Source organism: Melospiza georgiana, chromosome 28 (assembly GCF_028018845.1).
Source record: "Melospiza georgiana isolate bMelGeo1 chromosome 28, bMelGeo1.pri, whole genome shotgun sequence".
NCBI lineage: Eukaryota > Metazoa > Chordata > Aves > Passeriformes > Passerellidae > Melospiza > Melospiza georgiana.
Window position 1 is genome coordinate 3,481,488 of NC_080457.1, and position 23,703 is coordinate 3,505,190.

Genomic DNA, 23,703 nt, shown 5'->3' on the forward strand with positions numbered 1-23,703 from the left:
TCTTAGAAGCAGTCAGAGGAAAAGCCAGTGATGTATTGATTACAAGAGAAAAATCAGCTGAGTAGAAAAAATGTTCAGTATTTTTTGGCAATGTGTTCAAGAAACCTGAATTCCAAAAAACCAAACCTGGCTTCACTAACTGTGTTACAAGGTATGTGTATTGTGGTGTGTGAAATCTGAGTTTTGCTTTGTTAAATGTGGTGACAGAATTGGATTAAAAGTTTCTGTTTTCTCTTTTTTTTCATTATATAGAATGTAGTAATTATGTATACAGTTAGTTCTCCTGTAAATTAAATACATTATCAGGAAGACAGTTTTTAATGTGTCTGCATTTAGACTTTTTGTTTGATCAATCAAGAGACACATAGATCCAGAGACTTCTCAGGTGAATCAAAAATCTTCCTTTCTCACTGACTAAAAAAGTATCTGCAGCATCTTCATTCTTAGATGAGGTGTTTACCTTCTTTAAAAAGCCATTAAATTAAGCAGTAGCAATTGTTATTTCAAAAAAACCAATTTTGGATGGGATGTAGGATATCCTTCAATGGACAATATGTTTGATTATCATTAAATTATTTCATAGGTTTACATCTATTACACTAAAATCATTGATGCTTACACATAAAACCAGAACAAAAATAAGAATTTAAAAATAAGGTCAATTACATAAGCCAGGACCACACATCTGTTGAATGCCTGACCACAATGACACAAGATTTTGATGTTTTCTTTTACATTATTGTGGACAAAAGTATCTCTTATTTTCTTATTCTCTTCTGGGTGGATTTATTAATTTTTATCAAAACCAGCTACTTCTAAGGCACTGTTTTTCCCCTGTTTTGAACAGGTAGGGTGAGACTAGAAGGATCACACTGTGGATGCATCTATTTCTCTCTTTTGACAATAAGGGAAGGCTTAGGAATTGTGAAAGTTGTAGACAACAACCTGGAAAAGGCTTTGAGTGATACTTGACCTGACTGCCTAAACCTGAGCTCTCTGCACACAAAAATCCCCAGGAAAACTCACCAAAATATTTGATGAGCAAGGTTATGCAAAGGGAAATTCTTTCTCCAAATTTATTTCCCTTTCCTAAGACTCGTGGGTAAATAAGAACAAAGGATTAAATAGAACAAAGGATTAAATAAATTAAATACCTTCTGAGGGTACCTAGAAGTAAGGCTACGTTTCAAGGACCTCGGAGGGATAGCTGGAGAAATTGTTAAAAATTAATTCAATGGTTTTAAAATATTAAGTATATCCTGGTTAAGAAAAATTATCTAATGGAAATGACAGCAAAGCAAATAAAATACTATTTCTGTCAGTCAGCTTTTAAAAAAATAATAGGCTTGAAATTTTTTTTAAACAATTATCTAAATGAATACATTTCTTGGCTCATATATTTTCAATTGTTTTGCATCATCTGAAGTAGCATTTTTCCTTGTTCTTTTGTTTAGGGGAGAGCAATCTTGTGGGTTAGTTGCAATCTTGTGGGTTAGTTGCAGTCTTAGGGTGAGATTATTTTCTGCCAGTTAAATCTGAAATAGGTCTTCAACTGTAAAATGAAATGTCTGTTTCTAGTTGGTTGTAAAGTTTATTAAATTAAAATAGGTTGGATAAGCTGCATGCAGAATGTTTCTTTATATTGAAGATATTACAAGATTATTAGTTTATAAATTACCCTGTAGTAGTTGACAAAAATCGGCAGATATGATATATCAATAAATTTTATACCTTTTTCCATATCCCTATTTAAATTTATTAATTAATAATTAATAAAAATAATATAAATAGAATATAATTAATATATAATGCTACATAACTTATATAATATATTACATTATACATATATTATAATTATTACAAATAATATTTATATCCATTAATATATAATTTAAATTTATTACTAATATAATGGTTATCGTAATATATTATATATTATATATAATTTTAATTAATTATATATAATATTATGATTTTATAATATTATATATAGATATTATTTACATTGTATTAATATTTTGAATACTAAAATGTTATTTTTTATTATTTTATATAATTAATACATATAATTTATAGTGAGCATTAATTGTATTAATTCATATTTCTTATGTTTCATATATCATATATATATTGATGTCACATATTGAGATATATATTGATATCATCGATATTGATATCATATATTTTCTTCTTCTTGTACAATTGCTTCTCCAGGCAAACTATCAGCAATCCACTCCATCCTAATTTCCTTTTGGAAAGCCAAGATGGAAAACCACACCAGGATAAGTGAGTTCATTTTGGTGGGGTTCAAATCCCACCCAGGATCCCAAGTCCTTCTCTCAGTTCTCTTCTCCACAATGTACATTGTCACTGTGGTGGGAAACATCTGCATGATCCTCATCATCAGGATGGAGCCCAAGCTGCACACCCCAATGTACTTCTTCCTGGGGAACCTGTCCACCTTGGACATCTGCTATTCCTCTGTCATCACTCCCCGGGCAGCCCTGGCATTCTTGCTGGGCAGAAGGAGCATTTCCTATGCTGGCTGTGCTTCCCAAATGTTCTTCTTCTCTCTCTTTGGCACAACAGAAGCTTTTTTCCTGGCTGTGATGGCTTATGATCGCTTCACTGCCATCTGCAACCCGCTGCTCTACCAGGTGGTTATGAGCAGAAGGCTTTGTGTGCTCATGGTGGTGGGCTCCTATCTCTCAGGCTGCATCAACTGCACCATCCAGACAGGCTTCACCTTCAGCCTGTCCTTCTGTGGGCGCAGAGAAATCAAGCACTTCTTCTGTGAAGTTGCTGCAGTGATCCACACCTCCTGCTCCAACACCCTCGTCAACGAGCTCGTAATGCTGGCTGTGTGTGGACCAATAATTGTGGGCACTGCCCTGGTGGTTTTTGTCTCCTATGGTTATATCATCGTCACAATCATCCAAATGCCTTCAGCAGAAAGCAGGCACAAGGCCTTCTCCACCTGCTCGTCTCACATGGTGACAATCTGCTTGTTCTTTGGGACAGTGTTCTTCATGTATGCTCAGCCTGGAGCTGCATCCTCACCCAGCAAGAGCAACATCATCTCCATCTTCTACACTGTTGTTATTCCCATGCTGAACCCCTTCATTTACACCCTCAGAAACAGGGAGGTAAAAGGGGCTCTGAAAAAACAGCTAAAAAGGAAAGGGTTTTTTAAGCACCATTCCTGAAGTAGAGAATGAGCACAGTGTTCAATTTGTAAAATAAAGGACATCAGGACCTGAATGTAAAATGAAGGACGGGATGTAAAATAAAGGACAGGATGTAAAATTAAGGACATCAGGACCTGCTTTCAAGAGTCTTTTGTGTTTCTAGATGGTCAGTAAAAGCAGGATATATAAACAAATCTATGACAATCTAGTAATTGTTATTTCAACTAAACATTTTTTGAAAGGATGTAGGATATCCTTCAATGGGCAATATATTTGATTTCTATGAAATTATTTCATAAGTTTACATCAATTACACTTAAATCATTGATGCTTGCCCATAAAATCAGAATAAAAATAAGAATTTAAAAGTAAGGTCAATTAAGTAAGCCAAGGCCACACATCTGTTAAATGGCTGATCACAGTGACACACAATTTTGACATTTTCTTTTACATTATTGTGAACAAAAGTATCTCTTTTTTTCCGATTTTTCTCTGGCCAGCTTTATTCCTTTTACAGAGCAGATGAAAGTGAGGTTTCATTTAACCGTAATTAGATATTTACAATCCATCTGACCTGTGATTTAGAGGCCTCTTATAGCCATTCAAAAGATACCAGCATTTTAAAGCCATAATTAACATGACGGGTTGGACAATTTGAAGAGTACCTAAGTGTACTGAACATGTAAAATAGGACAGAAAATTCAGATTTTGGCAGCAGAATCTGCTGCCACACCTAAGTGTACTGAACATGTAAAATAGGACACAAACAGATTCTGGCACTTATTTCTGGAACACAGCCTGTTCAGGTTGGAGGCATTCTCACTCTGCACATCCACAGCTAAATTAAGTTAGACAAGAGTGAAGCACAGAGATGTGTCTCTGCAAATAACTCTTAAATATCAAATATCCAAGCTGGCTCCTCGTAGAAAACGCATTTCTTCTTTTCTTAACCACAGGACATGGCACTTTCATAGAGCTGGTGGCCAGAGGGATGAGGAGAGCTGTGGTTGCTCAGTGAAGCAAGGGAGACACCACTCCTGGAAGTGCCCAAAAAGAGACAGGACATGGCACTTGGTGCCATGATTTAGCTCATGGTGGTGTTCAGTCAAACACAACAATCCTGGAGCTATTTTCCAACTTTAATGGTTCTGTGACTGAGTGACAGACTGGGGCTGGGGGAAGGATGATGGAGGATGGATGGATGGATGGATGGATGGATGGATGGATGGATGGATGGATGGATGGATGGATGGATGATGGATGGATGGATGGGTCATGGATGGATGGATGGATGGATGGATGGATGGATGGATGGATGGATGGATGGATCATGGATGGATGGATCATGGATGGATGGATGGATGATGGATGGATGGATGGATGATGGATGGATGGATGGATGGATGATGGATGGATGGATGGATGATGGATGGATGGATGGATGATGGATGGATGGATGGATGGATGGATGGATGATGGATGGATGATGGATGGATGGATGGATGATGGATGGATGGATGGATGATGGATGGATGGATGGATGGATGGATGATGGATGGATGATGGATGGATGGATGGATGGATGGATGATGGATGGCTGGATGATGGATGGATGGATGGATGGATGATGGATGGATGGATGGATGATGGATGGATGGATGGATGGATGGATGGATGATGGATGGATGATGGATGGATGGATGGATGGATGGCTGGATGGATGGATGGATGATGGATGGATGGATGGATGATGGATGGATGGATGGATGGATGATGGATGGATGGATGGATGGATGGATGGATGGATGGCTGGCTGGATGGATGATGGATGTCCCCTCAGCCCCGCTCTGCTCTGTTCCCTGAGTGTCCCCTCAGCCCCGGGCCGCTCCCCGTGTCCCCAGCCCGGTTCCAGCCCGGTTCCAGCCCGGTTCGGGCCCATCCCCGAGCACGGCCCCGCCTCTGGGATGCGCTGGCCCTTTAAGGGCCTCCGCGCCGCTAGGGGGCGCCGTGCGCGGCGGGGGGGCGCACGCGCCGTGGGCGCTGCTCGGCGCATGCGCGGCGCGGCAATGCGGGTGGTGGTGGGTGAGTGCGGGGCTGGGGCAGCGGGGCTGTGAGGGAGCGGCGGACAGAGAGAGCGGGGCGTGAGGGAGCAGGGGCCAGAGGGAACGGGGCGTGAGGGTGCAGGGGCCAGAGAGAACGGGGCCCGTGAGGGAGCGGCGGACAGAGAGAGCGGGAGCCCGAGAGGGAGCGGCTGACAGAGAGAGAGCGGGGCCGTGAGCGAGCGGGAACCGTGAGGGTGCGGAGTCCGTGAGGGAGCGGAGGTCTGAGAGAACGGGGCCCGTGAGGCAGGGGTGGCCTGAGAGAGCGGTGGTCTGAAGGTCTGAAGTGGGGAACGTGAGGGAGCGAGTCCGTGAGGGAGCGGGGGCCCTGATGGAGCGGAGGCCTTGAGGGTGCGGGGCCGTGAGGGAGCGGCGGACAGAGAGGGCGAGGCCCGTGGAGGTGCGGGTGCCAGTGGGAGCAGGTCCGTAAGGGAGCGGGTCCCGTGAGGGAGCGGGAGTGTTGAGCGGAACGGAGTTTTGGAGAAGGGCCAGGCGGGCCTGGGTTGTGGGTGCTGCCCGCTGGGTTGGAGCCAAGCCGCCGCTTCCTCCCCGGCTATGGAAGCTGGCCATGAGCGCGGGCGGTGCTGCGGTGATGCAGCCCCAGGCACGGGCCGCCTCTGCTGCAGAGGGGTGATGGCACAAGAACACAGCCCTGATGTTCTGTCTCTCTCACCAGGTGGTGGGACGGGCTTCGTGGGCAGAGCCCTGACCCAGCTGCTGCGGAGCCGAGGGCACCAAGTGACCCACGTGTCACGAAGAGGGGGCACGGATCGGATCAGCTGGGTATGAAATGAGAGCGGTCACAGCAGGGCGAGTGTGACAGGGCTGAGAAACCAGGCTGCGTGCCGTGGCTTTCCATGGCAGGGAGGGGAGGTCTGGCTCCTCTGGATGTCCTTTTGCTGGGTGTTCCATGGGTCAGAGTCATTAGAATGGGTACTGCTGTAGCTCCAAGAAACAAAATCTTCTCCATTCGTGCTGTCTCTGCAAATGTCAGGAAGAAACTGGGTGAAGTTCTTGGGAGCCTGCTCTGCTTATTTGCAGGGAAGGCTTGATCAGAGGGGTGGCCTGATGTGTGATGTCTGTCACTCCTGCCCAGGAGGAGCTGTCCCACTCCGGGCTGCCCCTGTGTGAAGCTGTGGTCAACTTGGCTGGTGAAAATGTCCTCAACCCTTTCCGCAGGTAACTTGATGTTCCATAGTGCTCTTGGGATAAGGTGGAGTGAAGACAGGCTAGTGTTGTCAGTGAATGTGGAAAGGGAGGAAACAACATGACCAGGAAGCTCTTGGGTTGACATTTGCACCCTCAAGTACCCAGAGCATTTCTGTGGGCCTGGTAGGTTCTGAGAGACCTTTGGAAGAAAAGTTCCCTCCTGCATCTACAGCTGGAGGCCAGAAACATGAGTTCCACATTTCCAAAAGGAGATTGGGTGGCATGCCTGCATGCAAAGTTTGACTTCTGGGAGGAGCACCAGCTTTGCTGTCTAGCTCCTTTGCTGACTTTGTCTGAAGGCAGTCCAAACCCTTCAGTCTTGTAAGGGAAGAGCCACCATCTCCCAAAGTTCCTCTGCCTTTGTGCTGTAAGATGACATGTCCTCCCTTTGCTCAGGGGTGAGGGGAGTTCTGTGACCTCTCCTTGGTGCCTTGGGAAGGCTGGCCTAGAACAGAGACTGGACAGAGCTCAAGAATAAAGCAGAGATTAATTAGGAGGATGCATGGATCCACCTTCCACAGCACAGGGCTACACCCAAGATGAACCAAAATGGTCACAAAATGCCCCATTGGTCACAGGGTCTCTCACTTTTATAAGCTCTGCTCCATTTGCATATTGGAGGTAATTGTCCAATTACAGAATTACAGAATAAAGAAGGGATTTACTCGAAGGATCTCCTCCATGGATCCACCTTGGGCACTATAAGAGCCCAGTCAGGGCTGCACCCAAGGTGAACCAAAATGGTCACAAGATGGTCCCAGAATGAACCAAAATGGTCACAAAATGCACGACAATGCTCATGAGGTCTCTCACTTTTATAAGTTCCTCTCCATTTGCATATTGGAGTTAATTGTCCAATTCCACCTTCAGCCCATGCAGTCCCATCCTTGTTTTTCCCTCTCCAGCCCACGCTGTTTGTGCTCTTGGCCTGAGATTTGGCTCATTTGTCCTTGGTCCCCAGCTGGAGCAGGAATTGTTTTGTCTCCCTGCTCTGTGCACAGAGCTCACCATCCCCTAATAGAAGCCCAGAGCCACCCACTAAAGCAGCACAGAACCTGAAAAATAGAAAAACTAAAACCTGAGGCATCACCCTGTGCGTGTGAGCTGGTGTTGGCTGGGTCCCCCCTGGTGGCAGTGTCCTGTGAGGTGTTTGATCCCTGCTCTCCCTTTCCCAGGTGGAATGATGACTTCTGCAGGGAGGTCGTCAGCAGCCGGGTGGAGACCACGAAGGCCTTGGCCAAAGCCATCGGTGCTGCTGAGCAGCCTCCCCGTGCCTGGGTCCTCGTCACTGGCGTAGGTATTGGTTGGGCCTGGCCAAGACAGCACTGCTGCTGACCTGGAGAGGCCTTGCCTGCAGACAGTTCCTCAGGAGCACCTTCTTGCCTTGAAATGTCAGCTGTATTGCTATCAGTGTCACTGTGTTTAGGCAAGCCTTGATAAGCTTTAAGCGCTGCTGGAGAGGAATTTGGCTCCCTGTGCTTAGTCTAGGGCAGTTCTGTGTTTTCCTGTGAAAGCCTTTAGGCATCCTGTAGAATCAATTTGTGTCAGTAAGGCCTTCTGCATAATCTCCAACTTCCTGCTTGCTGCAGTCTTTAAAGCTGAGGTTTATCTTTAAAGCTGCCATGGTTTAAACCTTCCAGCCACCTCAGTGTGTTGTTTGTAGGCCTGTTTGGGTTTTGGGGCTGCCTGAGTTCCTACTGAACCTGTAGAGCACATTAGTAGTTCAGAAACTTGTCAGCATTGCCACTAGACTGCTGTTCATGTGAGGATATCCCTGGTGGAGTGATCAGAATCCCAGAATGGTCTTGGGTTGGAAGGGGCCCTAAAGCCAATCCAGTTCCATGGCAGGGACACCTTGCACTGACCCAGGGTGCTCCAAACCCCATCCAGCCTGGCCTTGGGCACTTCCAGGGATCCAGGGGCAGCCACAGCTGCTCTGGGCACCCTGTGCCAGGGCCTGCCCACCCTCACAGGGTAGATTTCCTTCCTAGCAGCCAGTCTAAACTGACTTTAAATTTGAAGCAATTCCCCCCTTGTCCTGGCACTCCAGGCCCTTGTAGTCTCTTTCCAGCTTTCTTATAGGTTCCCTTCAGGTACTGGAAGGTTGCAATTAGGTCTCTTTTGCAGGCTGAACAATCCCAGTTCTCTCAGCCTTTCCTCACAGGAGTTCTGGGCTCCTGGAGGCAGAGAAAGTCTGATGGGAAAGGGGGGCTTGGTGTGATCATTCAACCCTGACCCCCTTTCTGCTGTCACCCTGCAGGTTTTTACCGGCCCAGCCCCACAGCTGAGTACACTGAAGACAGTGCAGGAGGGGATTTTGACTTCTTCTCACGCCTGGTGAGCTCGTGGGAGGCTGCAGCTCTCATCCCTGGGAGCCCAACTCGTGGTGTTGTGGTGAGATCAGGTGAGATGGGGCATTGTGCTTACTAATGGTGATTGCTTTACTGCTGGGAAGAGCTGGGTAAAGGGCATCAGTTCTTCTCTCTTTCCTTGTTGGGGTGCTGTTCCAGCCAGCCTTTTAAGGATTCTCCTGCTTGTAGGTGTGGGTGTGAAGGAGGTTTTGCCCTCTGGCAGCAGCACCTGGTGTCACTCTGTTCTCCCCACAGGTGTCGTGCTGGGCCGAGATGGCGGCGCAATCTCCCAGATGCTCTTGCCTTTCCGCCTGGGACTCGGAGGCCCCATGGGCTCTGGGCTGCAGCCCTTCCCGTGGATCCACATCCAGGACCTGGCTGGCATCGTGTGTCACGCCCTGGAGACGGAGTCAGTGCGAGGCGTCCTCAACGGCGTGGCCCCGTCCTCGCCTGGCACCTCCAATGGCACCTTTGCCCAGGAGCTGGCGGCAGCCCTGGGGCGCCCGGCGCTGCTGCCAGTGCCTGCCTGGGCCGTGCGGGCTCTCTTTGGGGCAGAGAGGGCATCCATGCTGCTGGAGGGACAGAGGGTGCTGCCCAAACGCACCCTGGAGAGCGGCTACCGCTTCATCTTCCCTGAGCTGCCTGCAGCTCTCAAGGACATTGTGGCTTGAGGCCTCCCCACCTGGGCTGTTTGTGTGAGCCCCCCATCAAAGAGGGGAGCCCTGCCCCCTGACACTTCCCCATCCACGTACAGCAGGGGTGAGCAATCCTGCCCCCCTGTATCTCACTGTGCATCCCCAGTTTAGGAATCATCCCTCTTCCTGCCACCTGAATCTTAACATCACCTGCACTTGGGGAAGGGCAGGAGCCCCTCACAGGACTGGGACTGTGGGATTGCCCATCTTCCCTTTGTATGGTATGTGTGTGAACTGCTGGCAAAGCAGCTGGGGGTGTCCTGTCTTCTCTCCTGAGAGATGTGGCAACAGGAAACAGTCCTAATGCTGTTGTAATTCATGGTACTGGAAGTTGCCCTTCCTGTTTTCTCCATGATGACAGGCAAAGCAGAAGAGCTAAAGTCTCTTGGTGTTGGTGGTTGTGGGAGAAGATGCATCTTAGGGTGCTGAATACAAATTGCTTGGAGACTCTGCCCTCTCTTTTCTTGTGGCTGGTACCAAGTTGATGTCTCAGTACCTTCAGCTGAGTCTAACCCAAAGAGTTGCACCCTTCCAGGGTTGCATTCCCCTTGTGCTGTGGCAGGGATGAGGGAGAGCCCTGCTTTGCCAGCCTCTAGAGGAAAGGGTGACAGTCAGACTGTGGCCCCTGGGCTGCTTTGCCTTGGCTGAGTGCCCATCTAAGCTTGAGCTCAGGAAAGCTGGGTGGTACATCCCTGTGTGAGCTTTGGTCACAGCTTTAGTCCAAAGGAGCATTTCAGCTATTGCCTTCCTTGTGCTTACCTCACACCAGGGTGGTTTTCTTTTACTGATCCCATGAGGTGGTGCTGGTGTTTAGGTGTTCCCCCTGACTGGGCACTGACGATATCCCAGCTGCCTGGTCTGCCTTGGGAAGCAGAACCTCTTCCCTTTTAAAGCAATTTCATCATCTCACAGTGGCAGAAAATGTATCCATGTGCTTCCCTTGACGCACTTCCATATCCCAAAGGGGGTTGCAGGGTGTGAAGTCCACAGAGCAGCAGAGCAGTACTTCTGGAGAAATACTCCTAGTGTGATGTAAGCTGGGGCTAGAAAATACTATTAAAAGGCACTTCAGGCAGATAACGACCTACACTTTGCAATCCACAACAACAGCAGTCCACTCATTTCTGGTTTATGCCAGAGTAGCTGAAGGATCAGTCTTGGTGAAGTCTGGATGAGTCTCCTATCTCTGTTCAGTACATACTGGAGACATCTGTGTGACATCTGTGAGCAGGCTGAGCCTGCAGTTGTGGTCTCATTCTGACAGAGCTGAGTGATCTGCACTGCTGCCTTGCTTTGGGGTTAGCTCTGGGTAAGTTTGCAACACAGTATTAAAGACAGCAAGGCTTTAATCAGAGTTTTCTGTAGCAGTCATAGTTCTGCACCATTTGTATTGTTAATCTGCTTTAAACATTCTTTCACTAATTGTAAGACACTGATTCCCTGATTAAAGTTGGTATTTCCCTTCCTTGTACCCCTTGATTTCCACTGACCATGGACTTCAGTAAAACCTTTGGTTCCGTTTTCCACAGTGCTCTCCTGGAGACACTGGCTGCTCCTGGCCTGCATGGGCATACCCTGCCCTGGGTACAAACCAGTCTGGGCAGCTGAGTGCCAGGTGGGGAAGGGTTAAACCCAGGTGGGGAAGGGTTAAACCCAGCTGGTGGCCCATCAGAACTGGTGTTCCCCAGGGCTCAGTACTGGGACCAGTCCTTTTTAGTGTCTTTCACCAGTGATCTGCATGGGGAGGTGTGGTCACCAATTGTGGTGTTGTGAGGGTCCCCAGAACAAGGTGAGAGATGAGAATTGACTCCAAGTTCTCAGTAGTCTGATTTATTAATATAATATAATATAATATAATATAATATAATATAATATAATATAATATTATATTATATTATATTATATTATATTATATTATATTATATTATATTATATTATATTATATTAATATACTAAAACTATACTAAAGAAAGAGAAAGGAGACATCAGAAGGCTGGACAAGAATGATAACAAAAACTCATGACTGACCAGAGTCCCGACACAGCTGAACTGGGATTGGTCATTAATTAAAAACAATTCACATGCTGTGTAAACAATTCTCCAAATCACATTCCAGAGGAGCAAAACATTGAGAAACTGAGGCTTCTCATCTTGCCAGGAGTAGAAATCATGAAGAAGGGGTTTTTCATAAAATGCCACCGTGACAAGGGGGTTGAGTGCACTCTTAGTGAGCTGGCAGACCCAGCTTGGATGGCATTTTTGGGAGGGTGGGAAGTCTCTGCAGAGGGCCATGGGGCAGTGCCAGTGGTAGGAGGCTCATCAGGGCCAAATGTTGGCTCCTGCACCTGGGTCACAACAAATCCATGCAGTGCTCCAGGCTCAGGGAAGAGGGCCTGGAAAGCTGGAATGACCTGGGCATGGTGGGTGACAATGGCTCAGTGTGCCCAGGTGGCCAAGCAGGCCAGTGGCACCTGGCACCATGGACACACAGAATAGAGATCCTCACCCAGACAGGAAATCCTGGCTGCACTGAGCAGCAGCAGGGCACGGCCAGACAAGTCCCTAGTAAACCTTGGAACCATCTGAGATGCTTTTTCCCTCCATTCCACAATGGGTCCTTTATCCCCTGGGCATTAACTCTGCCTCAGGCTGTGAGCTGACCCCAGAGCTGTTCCCACTGAGCCACTGGAACAGATCCACACCCAGCAGGGGCTGCTGGATCTCCTGGCACAACCCTTGGAAGAGCTGGATCAGTGTCCTTTTTTCTGCTTAGGTTCCTCTCTGGTTTCTCTACCTGCTGGTGGGCATCTGTGCCCCTTTGTGCATGTGTAGACCAAGTTTTTATTGCATAACCAGAAAAATTCACTTTGTAAAGGAGCAGAGAAGTGTTTTAATCACTGCCCTGAAGGCTTTACTGATAAACAATCCTGTAGCAATGATTGAACTTTTTTTTATTTCAAAGCACAGTTGAACACAAGCTCCAGGGCAGCAAGTTGTGAGTTATAATTTGAGAGTCTGTGGTTGGGAGAGTTATAATTTGCATTTTTTCATCTTGCAAAGGGAAGGAGTGACTACACTGCCATGAAAATTCCCATTTTAGTTCTGCTCCAATTATCACAAAGTTCCTTCATCTGCACGTGTCCTCATCCACATGACGTGAAGCACTACAAGAACTTTTTAATTAGCCCCACAGTGACAAAATCTAGTTTTGCTAATTATATTATTGTTATTCTTTTTTGAATGACCAGAAGTGCAAGGTGATTTGGGATTTTGCTTTCTTTTTGAATCCCATCATTTCCCTTAACAAAGACATCATGAATCCTATAAGGGAAGGTTGTTGGAGTCTTCTGTTGGAGGTAGGTTTGCAATCATCTCCTCTGAGTAGAGCTGTGCTGTTTTATTTTGTAATTTGAGAATGAATTCTTGTAGCTTGTGTGAAGTTGGATCACAGAAACAGGAGTTTGCTGAAGGTATTTGCTCTTTCTGCCAAAAATACTGGAAGGATGAGTAATTCCACATGCTGCTGGTGGCAATGATTATTTGTGAAAGAGGAAATTACCTGAAAATGTTTATCACTTTTAATATATAATATTACTTAACAGAGCTTCAGAGACACTCCCCATGTGTTGGGAGAGGTCTGAGGGAAGGCAGGCATGACTCATAGCTGTCTCAGCATTTCTGTATTTCAGGTTTTGCTGCAGCTCAGTCTTACTTTTGTGTTAGGGGGATTACTGAGACAAAAGAGAAAGGCTGGATTAGAGTTGAAAGCAAATTGCTTTTTCTCTCCTCCAAGATTATGTGAAAATACTATTCTTTAATGGGAAATGAGAACAAAGAATCTACAGTATCAATTGTGGATTGTTAGAAAATGTGATTTCCTACCAAAAGTGATTTTCCTTTTTGGATCTGTGGAAAAAGATCTGCAATTTTCAAGCAGAAAATAGGATTGATTATATAAGGCTTTAAAATGGAATTATGCACTGACACTAAGGAGGAAACTGTTATGGGAAAAAATTACAGTATCCCTGCAGAGTATTCACCAGAGGGAATGGAAATGTGCAGAGAGTTCTTGTTTCTACAGTTCTCTGAAATTCCATTTTGGGAATAGTTTAACAGTTTATAGGGGAAAATAAAAAAGCTGTGGTTTATTGTAAAATATTAGATTTTTGTTTCAGCAGCCAAGTGGAGGTAGTAACTTCCCATCAGGGAAACGGCTCTGTCACCTTGGGCTGTGGGTGCAGGTGAGCAGCTGCCATCTTCTCTTAGAACTTCCCCACAGTGTCTCCAAATTCACTGAATTTAATGCATGGAGAGAAGAGAAATCTCTGAGGAAACCTTTAAGCAGACTTCTTGCACCAGGGAGTGGCCTACAAGAGAAACAGAGAGGGATTTTACACAAATTCATGTGGTGACAGGAGTTGAGGACAGGAAAATGGAGGAAGGAGTCAGTACACTGGATGGCAGGGCAGGGATTTGTAGGGAGAGTTTGGAGAAATAGGTTGGCATGAATGTTATGAAGTCTGACATAAGTAAATATTCATCCTGCTTCTGGGAGAGGACAAGCCTGTGCAATCAGCAGAGGCTGGAGGCCAGGAAGCAGCTTTGTAGATAATGGTCACAGTTGAGATAATACAAAGCAACACTCCATTTTCAGAAGGCTTCAAACCCAGTTTTATTATAGCCTGCATGCTTTTTATGCATTCTTATAAAACTCATAAGTTTACTCAATTTACTCAGACAAACAAAGTGCTCATTAGAGTAGGCAGCTGCAAGTTTCTCTTATTTATCCTTCTTTCTTTCTTGGTTTCCATGTCAATGACCTTGGAAGGAAATTCTTTCAGGGGTAAACATGGATCCTCTTCTCAACTTTCTCTCTGGCTCACAGAAATTGCTGTAAAATCTCTTCCACAGATAGTGACCCTGGCAAACAGCTGAATAGGAGACGGGAATGTGCTCCTCTGTCATAGAAGGCGAAGCTTCAGCTCTGCCAGCAGAGGTCTGGCCAGGTAGTGCAGGGAAATTATCCCATCCCTGCTCAGTGCAGGGAACTGATCCCAGTCCTGCTCAGTGCAGGGAACTGATCCCATCCCTGCTCAGTGCAGGGAACTGATCCCAGCCCTGTTCAGTGCAGGGAACTGATCCCAGCCCTGTTCAGTGCAGGGAACTGATCCCATCCCTGCTCAGTGCAGGGAAATTATCCCATCCCTGCTCAGTGCAGGGAAATTATCCCAGCCCTGTTCAGTGCAGGGAAATGATCCCATCCCTGCTCAGTGCAGGGAACTGATCCCAGCCCTGTTCAGTGCAGGGAAATGATCCCATCCCTCCTCAGTGCAGGGAACTGATCCCATCCCTGCTCAGTGCAGGGAAATGATCCCATCCCTGCTCAGTGCAGGGAACTGATCCCATCCCTGCTCAGTGCAGGGAACTGATCCCAGCCCTGCTCAGTGCAGGGAAATGATTCCATCTCTCCTCAGTGTGTCAAGACCAGCACTCCAGGACAAGAAAGACAGTCATACATACACTGGATTGACTTCCTTGGAGGGTCTCCAAATTAATCACTGGGCTGGATGACACGGCATTCAAGGAGAGGCTGAGAGAACTGGGTTTGTTCACCCATACAGGAGAGAAGGCTGAGGGGAACCTGATTTCTGTGTATAACTAGCTGATGAGATGAAGACACAGAGGAGATAGAGCCTTCCTGGAGGTGTACAACAATAAGATGAAAGGCAATGGACACTAACTGGAACATCCTAAGTCCTCACTGAATATAATGGAATTTGGTTTTTTGTTTTGCTTTGTTTGGTTATATACTTGAACAGTCCACAGAGTTTGTGAGACTTGATGACTTCCAAAAATCCCTCCTGGATTAATCATAAATTATTCTGTGATTTTATGTTTTAATAATTCTGTAGTCCAACACACATTTATAGTCATCTTTATTGCTCTTGTTTGTGCAGGGATAAAGAATGGAATCAAAGAACATCACCACCACTGTGACAGAATTTGTCCTGTTGGGCCTGACACAGAGCCACAAGGTGCAGTATTTTCTCTATGTGATCTTCTTTCTCATCTATGTGATGACCTGGCTGCTGAACTTCACCATCATGGCCACTGTGGCTGTGGACCACCACCTCCACACCCCCATGTACTTTCTCCTGGCCAACCTCGCCTTCCTTGACGTCAGTGACTCCTCAGTCAACACTCCCAAGCTGCTGTCAGGCCTCCTCACCCAGCACCAAGTCATCTCCTTCCACCAGTGTTTCCTCCAGATGTTCTTCTTCCATTTCATTGCAGGGGCAATGGCATTTCTGCTCCTGGGGATGATGGTGGATCGCTACGTGGCCATCTGTGAGCCCCTGCGCTACCTGTCCATCATGAACTGGAGCACCTGCACAGGCCTGGTGGCAGCTGTGTGGCTGGGTGGATTTCTTCATTCCATTACACAAACTGGCCTTCTCCTCCAGCTGCCATTCTGTGGCCCAAATGTACTGGACAATTTCTACTGTGACGTCCCCCAGGTCATCAAACTGGCCTGCACTGACACTCGCGTGGCTGAGCTGCAGATGGTGTTTAACAGTGGAATGATCCTCATCAGCCTTTTTGTGATCTTGATTATTTCTTACATTGTCATCTTGCTGAAGATAAGGACGTGCATCATGGAAGGGAAGAGAAAAGCTCTGTCCACCTGTGGAACACAGATAACTGTTGTGAGCTTAATATTCATCCCCTGCATCCTCACCTACGCCCAGCCTTGTAAGAAATCCCCTGGGGACAAGGTGGTCTCTGTTGTTTTCACTGTGGTCACCCCAATGCTAAACCCAATGATCTACACACTCAGAAACACTGAGATGAAAAAGGCCATCAGGAGAACGCTGGGGAAAATATTTCTGTCAGCAGGAAAGCAGAAACCGGAGCGGACAGCAGATCCAAAGTCATCAAATGTGATGCTCCCATGACAAAACTGTGCTCATCACTGATATTCCTGTATAAAAGAATATAGGGTGCCCCTGACTCTGGTAATGATTGGTGTCTGACTCTATTGATTCAGAATGCTGAACAATTGCTTTAATAAACTATACTATATTACACTGGATAAAGTTTTCTTTGTCTCTTCAGTGTTTTGGTTGTTTCTGGCACCATCAAATCTGATGTTTCCATGACAAAACTGTGCTCATCACTGATATTCCTGTGTAAAAGAACGTAGGGTGCCCCTGACTCTGGGAATGATTGGTGTCTGACTCTATTGATTCAGAGTGCTGAACAATTGCTTTAATAAAACATACTATATTACATTGGATAAAGTTTTCTTTGTCTCTTCAGTGTGTTGATTGTTTCTGGCTCCAGGGGTGATTAATTATAGAATTGTGGCATCAGCAGTGCTAACTCAGGTGCCTTAGTTAAAGCTCTAAGATGCATGAATTTATTTGTAATTATTCATTGTATTTATTATTTCTTGTAACTTATATAATTCTGAACCATGTGGCCTCTAGAAGCCATTGTCTAGAATTCTCCAGATCACTTATTAATTCAAAAATTCAATAAATCAAATAATTCTTTCTTTCTTTCTCTCTTTCTTTCTCCCTTTCTCTCCCTTTCTCCCTTTCTTTCTCCCTTTCATTCTATACTACATAGACACGTATATTAATAACCCCCTTGTAATGCAAATAAAAAATTAAACTCAGTGCTGACTTTTAATGTCATAAGCTGAAATAAAGAAGCAGCACATTCCAACAATGCTAAAACTTCTTTATGTGGTTCTAAAGTGAAGAATCAAGTACTGCACCAGCAACACACAACTAATGACTAATTTAGCTGTTTTCTTGGAGCTTCCTTAAGGAGATCAAGTGCACCCATGGCAGGAGGTGTTCACAGAACCACAAACTATGGCAGCACATTGAGCTCAGCAGCCCATTTAAATCAGTACCATTTTTTGCCAGAAAAAGTCAATTAATTAGGTATTAAATACCCCTTCACACGGACTTCTGAAAATAATTAATAGAAAGAAATTAACATGTTAAAATATATGATTTTTAAAAATGCATTCTTCCATAAAAGTGCTAGAATCAATAGTTCACATATTGGGGTTGGGGAGATGAATCCAGGCACAAACTTCTGCCCTGGTCTATTTGTGAAGCTGGAATCCACCGAATGATGTAATTTAACCAGAATTTCCCTTTTTTATAGAGGAAACAGGATGGTGCAAGTGTGAGCTCAGCTCTAGCAAAACCCATGGCTGTGGTTCTTAGGGACCAACAATCAGTGCTCCTTGCTAGAGGTGAAATTCTGATTTACACCAGCTAAAAACCTGCTTTGTTTCCTACCCCACCTCAGTTTCTGTTTGGGGTATTCTTTGTGCACATGTGGAAATGGGAAACAGGAGAGATGAATTCAGGAAAAACAGAAAGTTGCTGATAGTGTTTGGTGGGAGGGCACTGCAGCAGGAATAAAAAAGGTTTATTCCAAATGGATGAGTGATTGTGGATGTCTCTCTTTGGATCAGAGTCTGAAACATCTTTAAAAGAGGCAAATTAAAAGCTTTAACCATTTGGAATGCAAAATCCCTTAAAGTGATTAACACTACTGTTATTATACTACAGCAATAAACTTTATTTTATTTAAGAAATGCTTTTTTTCAGTATTATCTTTTTGAGTAATAAAACAAGAAAAAAAAATTCTCTGTTTTTACAGAGGTAAAAGTAAATCAGCTCCCAGAAGGAAAGTCTGCAGAAATGTAAATGAAGTTTCATTAACTCTTTCTCCAGTGTTCCAGTTATGCAGAAAAAAAAAGTTTCAACAGTACAGAGACAAATTAAGCTCCCTAGAGGAGTCTAAGCAAACAACAATTGCCAAATGCAATTAACACTCTATCATTAACTGTTGTTGTGAAGTTTGTGAAGTCGGGCAATGACTTCATCCTGAGATGATTTACATTGCCTTCCTTTTTAACAAGCAAACTAAGCGAAAAAAGGAACATTATACTCAATTTTAGTGCCCTTTTCTGCCTTTATGGCCAGTCAGATGAAACAGAGACACCTCAGAGCTCAGCATGGCCACATCAGTAGTGAAGATTTCTTTTTCTTGACCTCAATATGGAAAGTACAATTTGAATGCTGCAGGCTCTGGCCCAGGCTATTCACCAAGCCAGAGCACCTCTTGTATCCAGAATAAACCTCAAAACCCTCCCAAATAAATACTCCCAGGTTGTAGCAGCCCTTTTTTCTGTGTGCTAATCCTCTGGAAATTCTTCTTTTCCCGCCTAAATGAATTTCTTCAGCTGGGATTTCCAGAATGCTCTTATCTCATGCAGTGCTTGGAGGGTGGGGGCACTGCACTGCATTAAATGCTGAGTTCTTGCTGGAAATAAGGAATTATCTCCAGTTAATCTTCCTTTCCTTCCCTTTCCCCACACCTTAAATGAAAAACACAAGGCTCTGAAAGAAGTGAACTGATTTCTTTATCACTGTCATTCAGTGGAGCTCTTTTCTGCCAGAAGGAATGGAAAATATATAAAAAGGAAAAAAAAGAAAGGAAAAGCAAAAGATGTAGTCCCTATCAATTAGTGTGTGCTTAGCCTGGAAAATTCACTATAAAAGTATTTCTTCAGTAAGAGGGTGAGGAGAACTCCTGCAATGAAGTGAGGAGTGGCAGCCTGGATACCTGAATTAGACATGGGAAGTGCTCAGCTTTAGAAGAAATGTCTGAAATATATATTGTGTACTTTCAGGAAGAAATGGAGATAGAAATTCTAAATAATTTGCTTCAAAGAATAAATACAAAATATTTAAAAGTGTGAAAAAGATCTTTCTGCCTGTAGTTTCCCCTGAGCTAGTTAACCATCAGAACCCACCAAAAATGGAAATAAGGTTTTTAATCCACACATTCATGGAGAAGAAAAATCTTTATTTCTTCATCAACACAGCCATCCCTCTGACTAGTACTTCTTTCACTTCTTTATTCCTCAGGCTGTAAATGAGGGGGTTTAAAGTGGGAATTACAGTTGTGTATATGAGAGCCAGGACTTTCTTGGCCTCCTGTGAATCACTGGATTTTGGCTGCAAGTAAATCAAAGTCCCGCTGGCGCAGTACAACGTTACCACGGTGAGGTGCGAGGAACAGGTGGAGAAGGTCTTGTGCCTGCTCTCTGCAGAGGAGATCCTCAGGATGCTGGAGATGATGCAGGTGTAGGACAGCAGGATGAGGCAGAAGGGCGTGAAGATGACGAGCACGGTGGCCGAGATCAGCTGCCGCTCGTAGCGCGACGTGTCCGCGCACGAGAGCAGCACCAGAGGGGGGATGTCACAGAAGAAGTAGTTGATGCTCCTGGGCCCACAGAAGGGCAGGGTGAACACCCAGGCTGTCTGCACCACCGACACCACCTGGCCACTGCAGCAGGAGAGCAGAACCATGGAGAGGCAAGCCCTGGTGCTCATGACAGCCGGGTACCTCAGCGGGCGGCACACGGCCACGTAGCGGTCGTAGGCCATGGCTGCCAGCAGGTACCACTCAGTGGACGCCAAGAAAACCACACAGTAGAGCTGTGTGACACAGCCCAGGTAGGAGATGCTCCTGTCCTCTGACAGGGTGCTCACCAGCATCTTGGGGACCACCACTGAGGCTGTGGAAATATCCAGGACGGACAGGACGCGGAGGAAGAAGTACATGGGTGTGTGGAGGGTGGGGTGAGCTGTGGCCATGCAGATGAGGAGGTTCCCGATGAGAGTCATGCTGTAAACGAAGCAGACTGTGAAGAACAGCAGGTGCTGGAGTTCTGGGCGGCTGGACAACCCAGAGAGGATGAATTCACTCAGCAGGGTGTGGTTTCCTGCATCTTGTTCCTCTGCTGGCTCCATCTGGGAGGAATCAGAGAGACTGTCAGACCAGGATCACACTGCTTCCAACCAGGGGCAGCCTCCTGGGGATGCCTGGAGATCTGCTGGATCAAAGGGTGGAAGTCTAGAGCAGGCTGGGCTGAGCACACTGAGAAGGCAGTGGCTGGAAGTGCGTGGTGCCACTGCCCTCCAAGTGTCATTGTTTGGTGGTGTCCCCAAGCCTTTGACCAAGAGGAGCTGGCACTGAAGGGGTGGCTCCATCAGGGGTGCAGGGTTAATGCTGAGGATCTGCTCTGCCCCCAGATGTCAGGTCTGTGCTCCCAGCTGCTCCCAGGTGAAATGCCCAGGTGAAAACTGAAACACCCACAGACCACAGGAAGAAAGAAAAACCCTTGTGCTACCCTAGGGAGCAGTGGGCAATGCTCCTTGCACTCTGTTTCTCCTCCTGAGTGGGCTGACAGGGCAGACAGCCTCCCTCCAGGACATCTGAGGTCCAGAGCAACCCAACTTCAGATGACAGCCAGGGAAGTTCAGGCTGTGGGAGGCTTTGGCTGACATTCACATCAATCCTCAGCAGTCAGGGGGACAGAAATCCTTCCAAGAGCCCAGAAATCCTTCCAAGAGCCCAGAAATTCTTCCAGGAGCCCAGCTGTGGGGAAAGCACTCCCAAATGGAGCAAGAAGAAGCTGTAAAGGGAAGTCCTAAGCCAACTCCTGCCCACCAAAACACCACAGAGCAAAGAAATCAGCACCAAATTAAACCAAATAAAAATTTGTGTCTATAGGCAGGCAAAGGAGAAGGAATAATTCGAGGCAGAGGTACCCATGGGGAATGATGAGGAAATGCAGAGGGAGAAGCTCAGGACCATCCATTCATGACTCACATGGCCTCGTTCCCCTGGGGAGGGTTCCTGTGTGAGGGATGTTCACAAAGGGCTGCACCAGCTCTGTTCTCTCACTGCCCAGGATGGGAAACTGAGGCACTGAAAGAGAGGAGATCAGCCTGCCACAGAGGAGAAAGGATGGTGAATTCTGTGTCCTTCAGACTCAGCATCCCTCACCAAAGGGGCCACCAGGCACTGCCCTACAGCAGCAAATCTCAAGGCACAAAATGCATTTTGGCACCAGAAATGTGGCCATGAACAGTGGGGGAAGCACCTTTGTCTCTGTACACACAAGGAACAATCAGCAGAGCTGGCACACAGTGAGGGACACAGCTCCAAGCTCTGCCACCACCAGCCAGCCTTGGGCTGCTCTGTAGATGATATTCTTGCCCCTGACAAGGGGAGGGAATGATGCATTGACTCCATCTTATCAGAAGGCTAATGAATTACTTTAAAGTACTATATTACTCTAATATAAATTACTTTAATTTTTTATTTTAAGAATAATTAAATTTAATATTTTAAATAAATATCAGTATTAATTACTTTCATATTAATTACTTTAAATACTATATTATCCTATTACTATATTACACTATATTACACTATATTATTCTATACTACATTACACTATTACTATATTACACTATATTATTACTATATTACACTATATACCCTCCCTCTGACGAGGGGAGAGGAATGATGCATCTGACTCCATCTTATCAGAAGGATAATTAATTACTTTATTATACTATATCATTCTATACTATATTACTTTACTATATTATACTATTACTTTATTATAATATTACATGATATTACACTATATTATACTATATTACACTATATTATTATTATATTACACTATATTTTTACTATACTATACTATATTACACTATATTATTATTATATTACATTATATTATTACTATATTACACTATATTCCCTCCCCCTGACAAGGAGATAGAAATGATGCATCTGACTCCATCTTTCAGAAGGCTAATAATTTTCTTTACAATACTATATCATTCTATATAATATTACACTATTGCCATATTACACTATATTATACTATATTCCACTATATTATTAGTATATTACATTATATTATTACTATATTACACTATATTCCCTCCTCCCAACAAAGAGAGAGAATAATGCATCTGCCTCCATCTTATCAGAACGATAATTAATTACTTTATTATACTATATTATTCTATACTATATTACACTATTACTATATTACACTATTTCTATATTACACTATATTTTTACTATATTCCACTATATCACACTACATTACACTATATTACACTACATTACACTATATTATTATTATATTACATTATATTATTACTATATTACACTATATGCCCCGACAGGCCAAGGAAACAAAACACCATCACTGTGGGTGAACAATCTCCACATTGCGTTCTACTTTGGCACAAACACAGGCATAGAAAATGATAAAAATTGTTTTTCCTTTCCCTGAGGTTCAGAGAATGTGAAACCCAGAAATATTCTTGGGGAGAATTTTGTGCCTTGCTTTTCTCTGCGAAGAGAAATGTGGTGACACCGCTCTGTCTCTGGGTTTTATGACCTGAACACAAAGCTGTGGATCCTGGAGCTACAGATGACTTTAACACACAAGCACAATAAGGAAACTCCCAATATTATCAGACATTTGGTGCTCTGATGAATTTTAAAGGGATTTGTCTGGGTTTGGCTGTTCCCATTACCACAGGAATGAAAGGACACTTTTGGAGTGGTATCTCAATAGAGCCTGTGCATGACAGAGAATGACATGAAAAACTCCCTGCACACATTCCCACTGGTTTTAACCTGTTAGATCCATGTAGCTGAAATGGAAACCACCTAATTCTGCCCACCAAGCCCATGTGAAAGGTTTAGACTATTGCTGTGATCTTTAGCTCTTTACTAAAGTCAGCAACACTCACAGCAGCCTCTGTTTTACTGACAGTCCATCTTTTATTCCCTAATTCAGAACACCTCTCAGAAACAACCCTCAATTTATGTAATTTGTGTAAAAACGAGTAAACTTCTTTTTGTAATAAGTTTTGGCCTTAGCTCTTCCTTGGATTTTCTCTATACATTCACAATAGAGATTTTGAAGCAAAGTGTCCTACCTGCAGAAATCCTGCCATCCAGTGCCTCCAAAATGGCTCATTCCAATTTTGATAGAAGTATTTCCCTTGTTTTCTTACATCAGGAATGGTGTTGGGCTGATGATTCCTACTGTCAGCGTACACTGTAGATTAAAAATGCTTTTAAATTATTTTAATTATTTAAAAATTATTTTAAATTATTTTAAATTATTTTAAATGCAGATGCTCTTCTGCCACAGCTGGAATAATCTATTGACATTAGCACATGGCATACACCATAGAAAGTCAGCCAAGGACTTGTCTCACAGAGAGGAGGTAAAGGA

The 23,703-nt window shown here is 44.8% G+C and overlaps 4 protein-coding genes across 5 annotated transcripts; 3 read left to right on the forward strand and 1 right to left on the reverse strand.

Moving 5' to 3' along the window:
• The first annotated feature begins 2,261 nt into the window (after positions 1–2,261).
• Positions 2,262–3,206, forward strand: LOC131094018 (olfactory receptor 9S13-like). The gene has a single exon (XM_058041486.1). It carries the CDS (start codon positions 2,265–2,267, stop codon positions 3,204–3,206), a length of 942 nt encoding a protein of 313 aa, XP_057897469.1. The 5' UTR covers positions 2,262–2,264.
• Positions 3,207–5,229: 2,023 nt separating this feature from the next.
• SDR39U1 (short chain dehydrogenase/reductase family 39U member 1) lies at positions 5,230–11,013 on the forward strand. Of its 2 annotated transcripts, XM_058041537.1 has the most exons (6): positions 5,230–5,270; positions 5,964–6,070; positions 6,384–6,466; positions 7,672–7,793; positions 8,757–8,900; positions 9,103–11,013. In XM_058041537.1, exons 1-6 carry the CDS (start codon positions 5,240–5,242, stop codon positions 9,516–9,518), a joined length of 903 nt encoding a protein of 300 aa, XP_057897520.1. In that variant the 5' UTR covers positions 5,230–5,239; the 3' UTR covers positions 9,519–11,013. The 2 variants fall into 2 exon arrangements, with proteins under 2 accessions (XP_057897520.1, XP_057897519.1); XM_058041536.1 differs by lacking the exon at positions 5,230–5,270 and having other exon boundaries at positions 5,517–6,070.
• Positions 11,014–12,303: 1,290 nt separating this feature from the next.
• On the forward strand, positions 12,304–16,756 carry LOC131094067 (olfactory receptor 4D1-like). Its single transcript, XM_058041538.1, has 2 exons — positions 12,304–12,898; positions 15,500–16,756. Exon 2 carries the CDS (start codon positions 15,509–15,511, stop codon positions 16,496–16,498), a length of 990 nt encoding a protein of 329 aa, XP_057897521.1. The 5' UTR covers positions 12,304–12,898; positions 15,500–15,508; the 3' UTR covers positions 16,499–16,756.
• Positions 16,757–19,441: 2,685 nt separating this feature from the next.
• Positions 19,442–20,392, reverse strand: LOC131094068 (olfactory receptor 10A5-like). Its single transcript, XM_058041540.1, has one exon. The coding sequence runs from the start codon at positions 20,390–20,392 to the stop codon at positions 19,442–19,444; it is 951 nt and encodes a 316-aa protein (XP_057897523.1).
• Between the last annotated feature and the right edge of the window lie 3,311 nt (positions 20,393–23,703).

Excerpts from the sequence above, each read along its gene's own strand:
- LOC131094018 (XM_058041486.1), top strand. The coding sequence starts at position 2,265 with ATGGAAAACCACACCAGGATAAGTGAGTTCATTTTGGTGGGGTTCAAA.
- SDR39U1 (XM_058041536.1), top strand. The coding sequence starts at position 5,843 with ATGGAAGCTGGCCATGAGCGCGGGCGGTGCTGCGGTGATGCAGCCCCA. Across the intron at positions 6,071-6,383 it reads GCACGGATCGGATCAGCTGG|GAGGAGCTGTCCCACTCCGG; the intron begins GTATGAAATGAG and ends ACTCCTGCCCAG. Across the intron at positions 8,901-9,102 it reads TGGTGTTGTGGTGAGATCAG|GTGTCGTGCTGGGCCGAGAT; the intron begins GTGAGATGGGGC and ends TTCTCCCCACAG.
- LOC131094067 (XM_058041538.1), top strand. The coding sequence starts at position 15,509 with ATGGAATCAAAGAACATCACCACCACTGTGACAGAATTTGTCCTGTTG.
- LOC131094068 (XM_058041540.1), bottom strand. The coding sequence starts at position 20,392 with ATGGAGCCAGCAGAGGAACAAGATGCAGGAAACCACACCCTGCTGAGT.